Source organism: Strix aluco, chromosome 15 (genome assembly GCF_031877795.1).
Source record: "Strix aluco isolate bStrAlu1 chromosome 15, bStrAlu1.hap1, whole genome shotgun sequence".
NCBI lineage: Eukaryota > Metazoa > Chordata > Aves > Strigiformes > Strigidae > Strix > Strix aluco.
In genome coordinates this window covers 14,120,275-14,133,768 of record NC_133945.1, presented here as the reverse complement: position 1 = coordinate 14,133,768, position 13,494 = coordinate 14,120,275, and the positions used below count along the sequence as shown (strand labels likewise).

The following is a 13,494-nucleotide window of genomic DNA, read 5'->3' as shown; positions in this document are numbered from 1 at the left end:
CAATATAAAATGGAACTGAAAGTCTCATTTTGAGTAATTCAATTATTTTTACTCCTAGATCCACAAGAATTTACATACTCAAATGTTGAAACCAAACATTTTTCCAGTCTGCCACACCACTTTGAGGGGCAGGTTCTTCCTCTGCAGTACTGTGGAGAAGTAAAACTGTCCCCAGAGCCTGCAGTTCACTCAATGTGTGAACTCAAGAGCTCACTTTTGAGGCAGCTGTACAGGCAGCTTTCTGAAGTGCATTGCCTGAGACAGGGAAGAATCAACTAATAAAATTAAACGCAGAACAACAAAAGATATGAAAGAATTATTTCAGAAAAGGTATTTCCACAATTCTACCTGCATCAGTGTATAAAAGAATGCCTGGGAAAAAGGAGAGGTGGCTCTCCGTAAAGAGGCAGCCTACTGAGACTACAGGATGGCTAAAAAAAAAAAAAGTTCAAACATCAAGGTGAACCTGGACCTTAGCAGATGTAAAGAGTATCATCTTGAAGGCAAAAGCTTTTGATAAAAAGCTGTGAACTGCTGGCAGAAGTTTGTGTATTTCTGCACACACAGGACTACCCCACCATTACAGAAAATCCTGTGCAAAGTCTCAGCTGTAATTAGTTAATTACAATTACAGTAAACATAATTTGTGTATATTTGGATTTACAATATTAAACTCAATTTTTAAACATGAAATAGCATGTATGCCACTTTAACATTATTTTGTCATAACAAACCAACACTGTCCTATGAAGAAAATTACTTCTAACAGCAATAATTATATTTATGACTAAACAGAAGTGTATCGCTAGAATTCAAAGCAACAAAGAAATTAGTTTAACTGAAGATGTCAGATAATCATGCATTCAGACCACAAACATCAACTATCAAACACAGACATACCACCATATACTACTGGATTTCTTAAACTTATTTCATATCTTCCCTCTAGCACACAAAATATCCAAGCTTTTTCAGTTGTCTGCAAAGGCACGTAGTATTTACTACAGCATATTTAACATCTTAAATGAATTAAACACACACCTATATTTTCCTACTTGACATGTAGATGGTACATCTTTGGTAACAACATGAAACAAATTCTCATTTAGAGTAATTTAAAAAACAGGAGGGCAATCAGGCTTTTCAGCAATAAGGCTGTAAATATTACATTATAACTCTCTTCAGTTATCTCCTGGTCTGAAAAGGTTTTGAAAATCCTAATGTATACAAATTTTATTCATTTCCCTTTAAGCATTAAATCTGAGACCAAATAAGAATATGATCAGCTATGTCACTTATTAATTTTAGCATAAACATGCAGATACCATGACATATGACATACTAGTGCAGTATCTTTTTAGCAGTAAGGACTCAGAGCACATCATAGTTACAAATCAAAAGGGAGGAAAGTGTTGCAGGAAGGGAGAACATCTCATCTATAAGTAAAAGGTCAAGAGCCTTCTATTTAGTTTTAAAAACTTACAACTCCCCTGTCTTGTTTTATAAAGTAAAGGAGAGAAGACAAAGGGAAGAGATCTAATTGCAGTCTTCAACTAATTAATGTGAAGATTATTTAACAAAAAAAAAAGACAACAGCCAGACTAATCTTACAGATGCAGAGCAAAAGGACAGGAGTCAGTCATAAATTGCAGCAAGGGAAATTCAAACTGAATATGAAAACAATCATTTACCAGGAGAGTGGTAAAGCACCAAACAGGCTGGTAAGGGAGGCTGCAGAACCTCCCATCCTTGGAGGTTTTCAAACGTGAACAACTTCCAGAAATTATCAAGCTGGAAGTAATTTTTATTATCAACACCAGAAACTGGCGTGGGGGTGGAATATCTTCCCAAGGATTCTAGGTACTTATGACAGATGGTTATCCAGAATAGAAAAGCTAGAAGTTCTTAAAATGAAAATTCCATGCTGGCAGACTCCAACAGATCAATTGAAAAATCTTAGTAAACAAAGAAACTATTCTGCATCTATAAGCTTACAAATTTCTCCAAAAATAACAATGAACTAGAGATGCTTGGAATTTGGTTTTATAGTACAGAATATCCTAATCATTTCTTCTCAACTCACACCTGAACAAAACAGCATAGCTAAAGTGCTGAGCTAGCAGAGACATGCCCTGTAAGATGAAGTACTTGAGGGGGAGATAGGTGCGTTTTTCTTTTCAAATGACACTTTCCCAGAAACTTCACAAACTACTTTACTGAATTTGTCTGAAACTTACTATTTCACTATACTGTCAGTACATTCTTTAAATACTAGCACACTTCAAAGAATAACCTACTATGCCAGTCTATGTGAAACAGTAAAACTCTCCATGTTAGCAGACTGACAAATATACTCACTTTCTAAACACTTTCTCTGTTAAATTTAACCAAATCTTAAGGTTCTCAAGGTATGCAGATAAACAAATACCCGTTTCATGCTCCTGCTTCCCAGTAACAGTACCTATTACTTATAAAAAAATAAATTTGCATCAACACTCCCAGCTGTAACTTCTCTTAAGATGTAGCAATTCTTTACAGATAGTTACAGGGCAGAGAAGGCGAGTGCGAATGCTTTTTAGGTTCCTGAACAAAAACTCCCACACTAATATTCCTGTGAGATTTTTTTGAATCTGGCCTGCCTGAAGAAGATCTACATAGCCTAAAAAGTGACTCTGCAAGTAAAAAAATCCTCCTATTTGATATCTGTATTTGGTGATTAAAAAAAAAAAAAATCAGAATATAGGTTTCTTTTTCATAAAGATGAAAAAGATACGATTCTGAATTTTTAGCTATTTTCTAGAGAAAGTATTTCCATTCTCAAAAAAAACCACAGAAAAAAAATTGTACAAATCATACATCATTCAATTTATATGAAGTCAGACAGGCACACAAAAGTAGAAATTCCCATTAATGACAAAATATAGATTTGATTCCCAAAGATTCCAGTTTGCTGCAGTAAAGCTTCAATAGGTAATATATCAGACTAGTAGCCCATTTAATCACGGTCTATTTTAAATACCAGAAGCACTAGACAGTATTCAGGAAGAAATTACAACTTGCAGACCAGACACATCCAGAATACTATTCTTTAGAAAAAAAGTGCTTATAAAAGTGCTTATTTTGTTAATGCATTAAGTCTTCTCTTACATTCTTCTCTTAATGCAACTGCATATTTTTCTCACTATTCATATCGACCGCCACATTTCTTTGACCCCGATAAATCTTTCAACACAGTGATACTGTGGCAATGAGTTTTATCAGTTCATTGCCTTTTTTGAAAAAAAAAAAAAAAAAAATTCTCCACCATTTCAAGTTTACTGCCTTTCTCTGAATGTCCCCTCACAATTGACACATGAAACAGCAATCTGTATACCTTTTTCTTCATTCTGTATGTCAGTGTGGACTCTGATATCATCGTGTCTTTGTCGAGACACCACAGCTGAATTTGAGGGCTGTAATCCATAGGAGGCAGAACTGCCCCGATCTCTGGATGAGGAGTATTTTAAATTGTCCTGGTCAGCTGATGCACTGTCAGTTCTATAAAGAGAAAAATATTTTTTTTTATGTAGGGGTATAACAGGAGTGGGATTCACATTCACTTATATATGCAACATATTTAATGACAATCCCAAATGTATTTTCCTGTGTCAAAAAAGTTGCATGTCTAACCTGCTTCTTAAAAAGTGACCTTAAATTCACATTGGGACTAGAATTGACTAACTGTTACAGCAACATGCAAAGGAAATGCATTCTAATGCACCAATGCCTTTTCTCAGGACATTCTCAAGTCTCTCATTAGTTGGATGCCTATATAAGGAAAAATTACTTCCCAGAAGTGAAAAATAAAATACAACTAGGTACAGGTATATACCACAGCTAGGCGATACAGTGCCCACCATCTGTGAAAATCACTACTAATCCACACATGAAAATTTACATACTATCTACAGGCCTTACTGAGCAATGTAAAACCACTTATTAGATGGAGGTGTTACTAGGACAGAACTGATAATCAATATCGGAATCACACATTAAGTTTTTGCAAATCAAAAATTGCAAAACAAGAAAACAGGCTTTACTGTGGAAAAACCTGGAATGTAAATTAAGAGCTGTTACCCTTTAGAGTAAATGTTTGCAGACAAAAAGTGAGTTAAAATCTGCATTAAGTTTAAACTGCTCTCATATCAGAAAACTGATTTATAGCCCAGAAAACTTTTAAGGCAAAAGGTGAAAATTACAAAATCAAGTCTTCTCACTGTACATCTTAAGTGACTGAATTTTTAAAAATACAGTAACTTTAATATACTAAACTTCTGCACATGAGATTTCAGAACCTAAATTCGACCAATCACTTTAAATGCATTCTTTCAAGCAATAGTGGAGGTTTTAGATTAAAACCATTAAAACAATACCCATCCAAAACAAAAAAAACAGCAGAATTTTGTTCAACTCAAGTATATTTGCAATCACACCATTCAAATTATTTACAGAGGGTTTTTCCAAAGTAAATTCTGAAGATCTACTATTTTTATTTTAATCTTTGGACAGTTCATTTGACTATTTAAGAAAAAGCAGGAGAGATCATTCCTTTTCATTCATGTAAATTAACTATGATTTGTGTAAGGAAAACCACATGTTTTGGGGAAAAAGCCTTTCATTTTTACTTTTCAAGAAAACACTCTAATTAGAACTGGTAGAAAAATTCAGGGAAAAGTAGTTAAACACATCAAGGTGAAAAGGGAAAACACAGTTAAAATTTTGGAAAAGTAGTTGTTACTTAAGCTGTCCTGAAGGCGCGCTATTTTCAAATATAGCTCGTCCTCAGTACAACTGGAAGAGTAATACCATGAGGGTTGACACTTGCAAAACCAGCTGGAATTAAAGAAACCCCCCCAAATATTTTCTCTTGGTAATGTTAAAAGATAATATACTATTAATTTGGAACAGTTTGAAAGAAGAAAATTGTGCTTTTGCTCTGTTCTTATGGTGAAAGGTTGACACTACATTTGCTTGGCAGGTATTTGTTCTATAAGCAAATTAATCTTTAGATATGCACAATAAGACTCTTTTCCTCATTCAGTATCACTGTGGCATCACATCTACTGTTTTACTGAGCACTTGCTTGGACTTTTTTATAAAACAGGCCATGCTACTCAAAAGGCAAAGCCTTAGTAAAAGTCTTTGCTCATGACAGTCAACTAGGATTGTAGAAATACTTATACAGCTGGGCTTTCATCACTCACCTAAGTTATGTTCCACAATGAAGTTCTGCAAATGGTATGAACTTTAAATGTGCCTACAACCATGTGCAAATTTTCCAGTCAGCTACAGAGCCCCCAGATTTTCTGCCTGCCCTAAAACCTCAGGAGACTTCTAGCTCACTTTGAGGAACAGCAGAGCTTATTACAGAAGATTCAAATTATTTTAGCCTTTCAATGAAACAGACTGACAAATTTTCAATTGGTAAATTTAAGTACTGATGGGTTCTTAATAGGGTACCTCCCCACAGAGCATCACTTTTTTTAAGGTGATGTGCTATAGACTGTATCATCTCCAATTCTCAAGCATAACGTCTGAAATTCTTAAGTCTGAAGGCAAGATGATTAAACATACAATTTTTAAGACTGTTCTGTGTATCCCAATCAACTGAAGGACTACATGTGTTCTCAGCTAACCTCACTTCCCACAGCACAGCCTTTGAACGTTTTGTAAAATTTTCCATTGTGGTAAAATACATAAACCTATTGTTTCCCTGTGGAAAAACCACACAGTCGCTTTGTTCTGTCTTTGGGAACAGCTTTCTGCAAGCTAACCTGTTCACACTTTATCACCCAACTAAAAAGTGAGCACAGTTTTATTAAAAATATATAATTGCTCTCCTATGTATCAATTTAAGAGACAATAGTTCCCACTGAAAATATTGTTTCCACTACAATAAATGTGTAGATATCCAGCAGTTTCTGCCCTTTCTTTATGAGGGAGAGAAAAAAACACCTCATAGAAAGATACTGTTTCCAGAGAACTAGGTTCCGTGACCCAACTGGCTGCTACAGTCCGTATTGCTTTGAAGGAGGATTTTGAACTGAAAGAAGCTTGCAATAGGATTCACACGAGAAGCAGAGCCCACCATCTGATGGGCCTATGCATTTCTAGCTGTCCAGTGATGCACACCATTTCTCAGGTGGGAAGTGAATCTAAGAATTGTACTGTAGGCTCCTGCATCAGCACTCTGGGCATTTGTGGCGTGGGGACACAAGCCCAGTACCTGTTGCCTGCACCCGTGCTCCCTCACCGAGGAACCCAGATGCCAGGGTGACACAGGCCGCTCCTGTGCAAACTCACAGCGAAGCACAGTCTGCATGCACAGGAAGAGACATCTCATTTTCAAATCTATTTCTGAAAAATACCATTTTTCATGTCAATAACATATTCATGATTTCAAAAGACAACCAATCAGAACTCAAAAAGCAGCCACTCCATGGACAGGTAGTTGCCAAAGTCTTACAAATAATTACTTTTTCTACCTCCCTCCAGCCCTTTAAGGTACACTGCAGCCATCCTGCCAGGCGATGGGAAGAACTGCACACCTGGCTACCTCAACTCATGCCTGCATTTCAGGAGGGCACTTCTGTTCACATGGCAGTATTTCAACTCAATTACACTGTGTCAAGCAGATGACAGGTTACCTGACAGACATAACACTTAGCATCATCTTTCAAAAGAAGTCAACGTAACAACAAATTTATCAGTTACATACATTGACATTGCCACAGACATGAACAAACATACACTAATAAAATCACAACATACAATGTTAGCAACAGATAAGCAGAAGTACAAACACAAATGTGATACTAGACAAAGTTGGTATGGAAATTGCAAGGATGAACGTGACTATGATTACCTTACACTGTAGCTTCAAAAGCATACTTGCCACTTTATGAAACGCTACTCTGTTTTATTTCCACCTGAAAAGCTCATTGACGGGGACTAAGCAAAGTACTTCAAGAGCTCACATGACAGTTCATCTGTGCCTGGTTCTGGGTGGAAGACTACCTGATTACCACCACACTGGCACTGATTTCCTGCATACACTGTTCTAACAGTATCATTTATACAGAAGAGACTGCATTCAGTTTTCTGCAAGGTGATTTTTAATCTGCCTTTATCCATCAGAAAAAGAAAAGTTTACCCACCTAAATAAGCAGAAATGGCCACTAGTTCTCCCTAGAAAAAAGCTACTTAATTTTGTCACTAGGGGCATACAAAAGGAAAGCTAGACTTTTCCAAAAATAAGTGTATATCTCATTTAATCAAAAGAATCAGCATGATTTGACTAGCCGATTTGTATGACTGAAGGAAGCATGGCTAAGAACTGGCTTTTTTTTAAAAAAAATTTTTTTATCTAGAAGAAAGAAAAATAGGTCAATCAAAAATATCTTTAGTTATATGGAAGCCTTAAGAATTTTTGTCCAAGAAGCTTGTTACAAACAATCTGGTGTATACCATTCATTATCTGTAGCTCTTTCAGAACGACCCTGCCATATGGATATTATTTTGGGACAAAAATCACTTAACTATTCTATTTGATTTTATTTCCAAGTACAGGATCTATCTACATGAAGGATTTATTCTGAGACAAGTCTACTGTACGAGTTGTATTATTGTTCAAGTCCCTGAATTTTACTTCCTTATTTGCTCTATTTGCCAAGTTTATTTGCTAAAATGCAGATAAATTCTTCATTACTTACAATCTTTACCAATAAAACATTTAAAACTTAGATTAACAGCTTCCCACCAAATTCCCAACCTTTCTTCCACTTGCATGCAGAGCAATGACAGCTTCTTTCACCATGCTTTTTTACCATCACTTGTTCCATCTTGCCAAGCCCAAGCTTGGCTGAGCCCACCCCAAAGCCTACTTTTGTTTCTACTCCTGTGTTGAGAGAGCATGACATGAGCGTAAGTGGCCGTGTTTTCTACTAGTGAAATAACAACTATTTTCCTACTGCAATTCTGCCATCTCCAGTGCTAGACAACTACCTGTAATCACAGTAGCTTTTCAAATCAGCTCTTGATTCTGCATCACTCCCTTCTTACACAGTAGCTCACCAGTTTCTTTCTGTCCTGTGATGGACATTAGGAGGGAATGTCAGGGAAATGTATCACATATAGGCATCCTGTTCTTATTTTTCCATATACATCTTCTGATAGCCATTTTTGGATACAGGGTGTTATGCTAGCTAAATCATTGGTCCAATCTAGTAAGGCTATTCTTTTATGGAAGACTATCTGCTCTCCAGGTCCCTTTTGCCTCCCACTGACACACTTTCATCTTTCTCACATCTCATTCTCCTGTCTTCAGATTAAAAACAAAGGCTTTCACATTAAACTTAGGCTCCCCTATTTTACCAAAAAACCAAAAAAGCTCTTTGATCTCATACCTTCCCAACCTTATCACCATATTCAACACACTCAAATGTGAAAGGGGATCAAGAATTACTTGGTGCCAGTTGAGAACTGAACCTATTCCCGTTCAGCATCTCCCTGATGCTGAACACACAGTCCACTGAACCTCTTCGCACAGTCCACCGTCCACTGAACCTCTTCGCAAGGTTTCCACTGACCTCTTCACAACTGATATTGCATCTCATTCTCTAAGCTGCCTTCAACATCACAAGACTATTTTTTTTCCTCTCTCCCCCCTGTGAACATCTCTCTCTCTGTGCGCTCTCCCCTCTCTCAGCTATCCCTGAATAGATGAAGAAGCCTTGCCAACTTTCATCTTGCATGACTCTACACCCATTCTCAGGTAATTTCAGTGACATCCTCAAACATCTCTAAGTTGTCAGCTTTCAGGTCTCTCGATACGGACCTGTCCAAACTAAGATTTCAGCCTATTTCTAACAAGCATTTGCTGCGTACATTGTGGTACATGCAAACATAGAAGAAATAGAGTCTCTGTCTCAACTTTCCTTACACACAGCACGCACTACTATCATCCTGCTTGTCATTCAATGTGTTAGTCCAGCATTATGAACAGACAGTATCTGATAACTACTGCTTGCCTTTTACAAGAAACATGCCCCTGCCCTTCACAGCCATGTAAAAAGCACTGCTCTAACCACCACTTTCTTAGCCCGTTTGCACTGATGAGTTTCTTTGCTCCCTGCCAATACGTCCCATTCTCTCTTTAATTAAACACAGGGTACCTATCCTCAGTTATAAAGTGCTAGCCAATACTGCTCTCCTGATGAGGTTATAAGTTACCTGGAAGGAGAGCCATATTTTACTGTCTTGTCCCATCGTGCCTAGACCCACGGGGACCTAGGTGGTAACTCAGTTTGGCAGACACCATGCTAACAGAAATTAGTAGTTCATAACACTGACTTACATTGCACGAGGATACACTTCATTTTCAAGAATGAATTTCAGTACTGAACCTAATAAGACACTTCTGGAACTTTTCTCAGATGTGAAAGGTTTTCTTTTTCACTTTTGCATGCACTCCCCTCCTAACCTACATCACAATGGGAGACAGAGAGGTCCCGTTAATTAAAATCTTATCCTCCTTTTCTCACTTTTGCCCAAGACTAAACAAGCCGTGGTGCACCCTGCACTTGCTAACCTGCTACCCTGCACTCGCACTCCTGCTTAGTACCACCATAAGCACATGAAACTTATTTGCCACCCAGAGCACTTTCTATCAAAGGGAAGTCTTGTTTCAGTATATAATTAGCCTTTAGTACTCCACTGAATTAACTCTGCTCACACACAAGACCTGCACACTGACATGATTTCTCCCCCAGAAGTCATATCAGGGAAAATGCATTGAGATCTGTCAAACAAGAAGGAAAGAAAAAAGGTCTAGAAAGCTATAAGGATTAAAAGGGGGAACAAGATCTTATCAAGCCTTCCCAAAAAAACCCTCACCATTCGCTGTCACAGACATCCAACCTTTATCTAAAAAGTTCTTGTGTTGCTATTAATTTAGGGTCCGGTACACCTCAGTGTACAAACTAATATGCCCATACATATCAGGACAACTTCTTCCTCTGTAATACACAGCTCTGTCAGTAGATACACTGTAGGAAAACCAGTTCACATGCATCTGACAGATATGACTGCATTCATGCAGGCACAAAAAAAAAAATCAAATTCTAATTGAAAACTACTCTCCCTTAAAGAGGGATATGGGCTCCAACTTTCAGTTTCACACTGTTTTCACCCCAAGTCCCAATGCCAATTAGCATTACTAAAAATTGAGAGGAATCTTGACCTAGTAGAGACTCAATCTAGTCATTTTTACACACACAAAAATGTGCATTTGAAAAAACAATCCATCTAATAATACACTCATGCATTAGCAGTTCCTTTTTTCCCCCTTTCAGAACTTGAAACAACTACAATACTGCAGTTTTCATTACTTTGGCTATGTACATTCCCTCTTCTACACCCTGCAAGAAAGCATTTACCAGCAACATCACCTAAGATAAACGAAACTAACAATCAACAGAAAAGAAAGGGGAAGGAAAGAATATGTGGGTATATTTTGTGTTGCGGAGTTTGTCCAAGAGCATACTCAGAACAATCAATGAAAAAGAAACATGCATTGCCAGTTTTATATAACAGATCTCCTTTCAACCGTGCATGTGAATCACTTTTAAAAATTAGTTAACGCCAAAACAACAAAGACTGATTTAATCTCTGCATTGTTCTTAGTGTAGACTCACAGGTTCCATTACTGACAAAGCTATCTTTTTGAGTTTTAAAAAACTTGAGCATAACATAGAGAAAAACGTGCTCTGTGTTTGGGACTGTGTGAACATTTCTGATTCCTGGGCTCTCTCACCAGATTAAAAAAACAATTTTTTAAAGCAAAGGATAAAGTTAAATTCTTACAAGTGACAGGATCGGTGAAGAGATGTTAACTCTTTCTTAGCCAGAACTCTAATCACACAGTGCAATGGAACTAGAACTAGGCCCTATCCATGCTATGAAGCTCCCCTAGTCTGCCACGCTTTCTCTAGTGCTTTCAGATTTTTGTTTCGGGATAACTATTTTTGAGAGCTAAGGAGGCACCAAACTACAGCATGGGGAACGGCCCAGAGTCTGACACTGAGGTAACTTCTTAAACCAGCCTTATCATCAGGCAAAGCATTTCTGCAGCTACACCCTTACTTTCACCCCTAACACAACTGAACCTATTGCAGACAATGCTATACCGGAAAAAGTCCACTTCCTAGTCCCTGTAAGATGTATTTTTTAGGCCAAAAGACAGAACTTGTGACAAATTAATATATCCAACAAGAAAACATTTATAAAAGTCATCCACTGCAAAGACACAAGATGTACACCCAATTTCTTCCAAGTGGGAAGGTCAAGAGTTAGGGTCCAGCAATCCAGACTGCAGCCCTGAAATCTGAAGCCAGGCAGTAGTTAAGGAGCAAGAGAGAGACCAGGCTTCTTAATTCCATCCCCCCCCAATCTAGACGCTATAAGATGATGTCACCAACAAGGTTTGCATGTTTTTAAGTGAAGAAAAAAATAATAATTATTTGATCAAGTAGTCCAATAAGAGAAGAAATTAAAACTTAAATAACCATGCCCCACACACCATTAAGAATTGAATAGCCTCTAGCGTTAGCCCTAGAAGCTGCGCTGCTAGCTGTTCAGCAAAAGGAAAGCTTCCTTCACAGTAAATACTGAAGTTACATCTGCGTTTCACAAGATTTACCTTCACATCCACCCAATCTTCCTAGTCCAAATCACATGCGACTGTCATCTGTAAATACACTCCCAAACACATGCCACTATGTTCTTTGCTGGAAAGTTTAAAAGTAAGATCCCACATTGTGTTAAACTTCCAAAACCACTAAAAGGCCTCAAATATTCCACATTAAAGAAAAAGAAAATTTAAAAAACGACAAATTTATTTCTACATGAGAATTTTGACTCTTAAAATTGCAAAGCTGATCAGCACAGCAAATATATTGGCATCAGATATATCAGAAGTAATCAAGACCTGAAATACAGTCTATAATTGACTAAAGAAATCAACAGACTTTGAATTTCACTTAGTAAGAAGTACCAGGTATAAACACACCTTAAAACCTAACACATTGTATAAGCTCCCACCCCAGCCTACTTACAGCTCAACTACTTTCCCCAGATTAAAAAAACAAAAACCAAAAAAATGTACTATTTTATTAACCCTCAAAAGACTACAGGCACTTCTGTAGCCTCTGTTCTTCCCCGATTCACTGCCAGGTGGAAAGTACACCGAAAAAAACACAGGCACCGAGCCCACCGCCCCGTTCTCCGCCCCGCCGCAGCCCCCCAGCGCTCGGCTGTCCCGGGAGGCGTCCCCCGCCGCGCTGCGCGGGGAGAGGGAGCCGCTGCCCGCGGGCACAGACCAGCGCCCAGCCAGATGCGTTCCAGCCGCCCCGGGCCGCGAGAGACGAGAGGAGGAGGGGACACCGGCAGAAGCGGGGGGAGGAAGCAGCGCTCTCACCGCCGGCTCAGAGCCCAGCCTGGGGTCCCGCCGAGCCCTCCGCGGTGACAGACCTGTCCCTGTCCCTGTCCCCGCCGGCAGAGGCGGATCCAGACATCCCGCCCGGGCACGGCCGCGGCCGGCCCCCTCCCCGCCGCCTAGGCCCGGCGGCCGGCCCGCCGCCACCCGCCCCGCGCTAGGCCCAACAGCCAGGAAGTGGCTCCGCCGCCGCTCCGAGCCGCCGCGGCCCGCGCCGCCCCGCTCCCCCAGGCCCTGCGGCGGGGCCGGGCCGAGCCGCCAGTCGCGGGGCCCCGCTGCCCCGGCCCCCGCACCCCGCAGGCGGCCAGGCCGCGCCCCCTGCCCCAGCCCTGCCTACCTGGGTTGCCAGTCATTCCAGCCCCGCGGGTGGTAGTGCTGCCTGCTGCCGGTGCCGCTCAGCCGAGACCCCGGGGCTCTGCGGCTCATTACCTTGCCCGAGACGGCATGGCCGGCCGGGCAGCGGCGCGGGACAGGGGCGGCGTCGGCGGAGGAGAAGAGGAGGAGGAGAGGAGGAGGAGGAGGAGGAGGAAGAGGAGGAGGAGGAGGAAGGGGGGGAGAGGCGCGGGCGGCGGCTCCTCACTCGCGCTCCGCAGGCGGCTGCTGTCTCACACCGGAGGGAGGGGAGGCGGCCGCCGCGGCTGCTCCGGCTGCTGCCCGGCCGCGCGGCATGCCGGGATCGCGGACACGGGCCGCCCGCCCCCGCCGCGGGGCACGCCGGGAGGGCGGGGGACGGGGCGCGGAGGGGGCGCTCCGCCTCCAGCGGCCGCGGGACGGGGTTCCCCAGCCGCGGGCGGGGGGTCCCCGCAGCTGCCCGGCCCGCGGGGCCTCGGGCGGCCGTGCCCGCTGCGAGTGGGCGTGGGGGGAGCGGGCGGCCGGCGTCGCCACCCCGCCCCGGGGCGTGAGAGGAGCGGGGGATCTCAGCCGCCCGGGCCCTGGGGGAGCCTCAGGGTCGGTGACAGCCG

At 41.2% G+C, this 13,494-nt stretch overlaps 1 protein-coding gene across 4 annotated transcripts in view; it reads right to left on the bottom strand.

The window, feature by feature from the left end:
- The window catches only part of SMG1 (SMG1 nonsense mediated mRNA decay associated PI3K related kinase), a 67,412-nt gene extending 54,219 nt beyond the window's left edge, over positions 1-13,193 (bottom strand). For 2 of the 4 annotated variants that reach the window (XM_074841352.1, XM_074841351.1), the window contains exons 1-2: positions 12,870-13,193; positions 3,374-3,537 (exon numbers count right to left, since the gene is read on the bottom strand). In XM_074841352.1, coding sequence (XP_074697453.1) covers positions 3,374-3,537; positions 12,870-12,958 — 253 coding nt within the window. In that variant the 5' untranslated portion in view covers positions 12,959-13,193. Of the gene's footprint in view, positions 1-74; positions 256-3,373; positions 3,538-12,869 lie in introns of those variants that run through there. The other 2 variants (XM_074841354.1, XM_074841353.1) reach the window with 2 other exon arrangements.
- Positions 13,194-13,494: the final 301 nt, after the last annotated feature.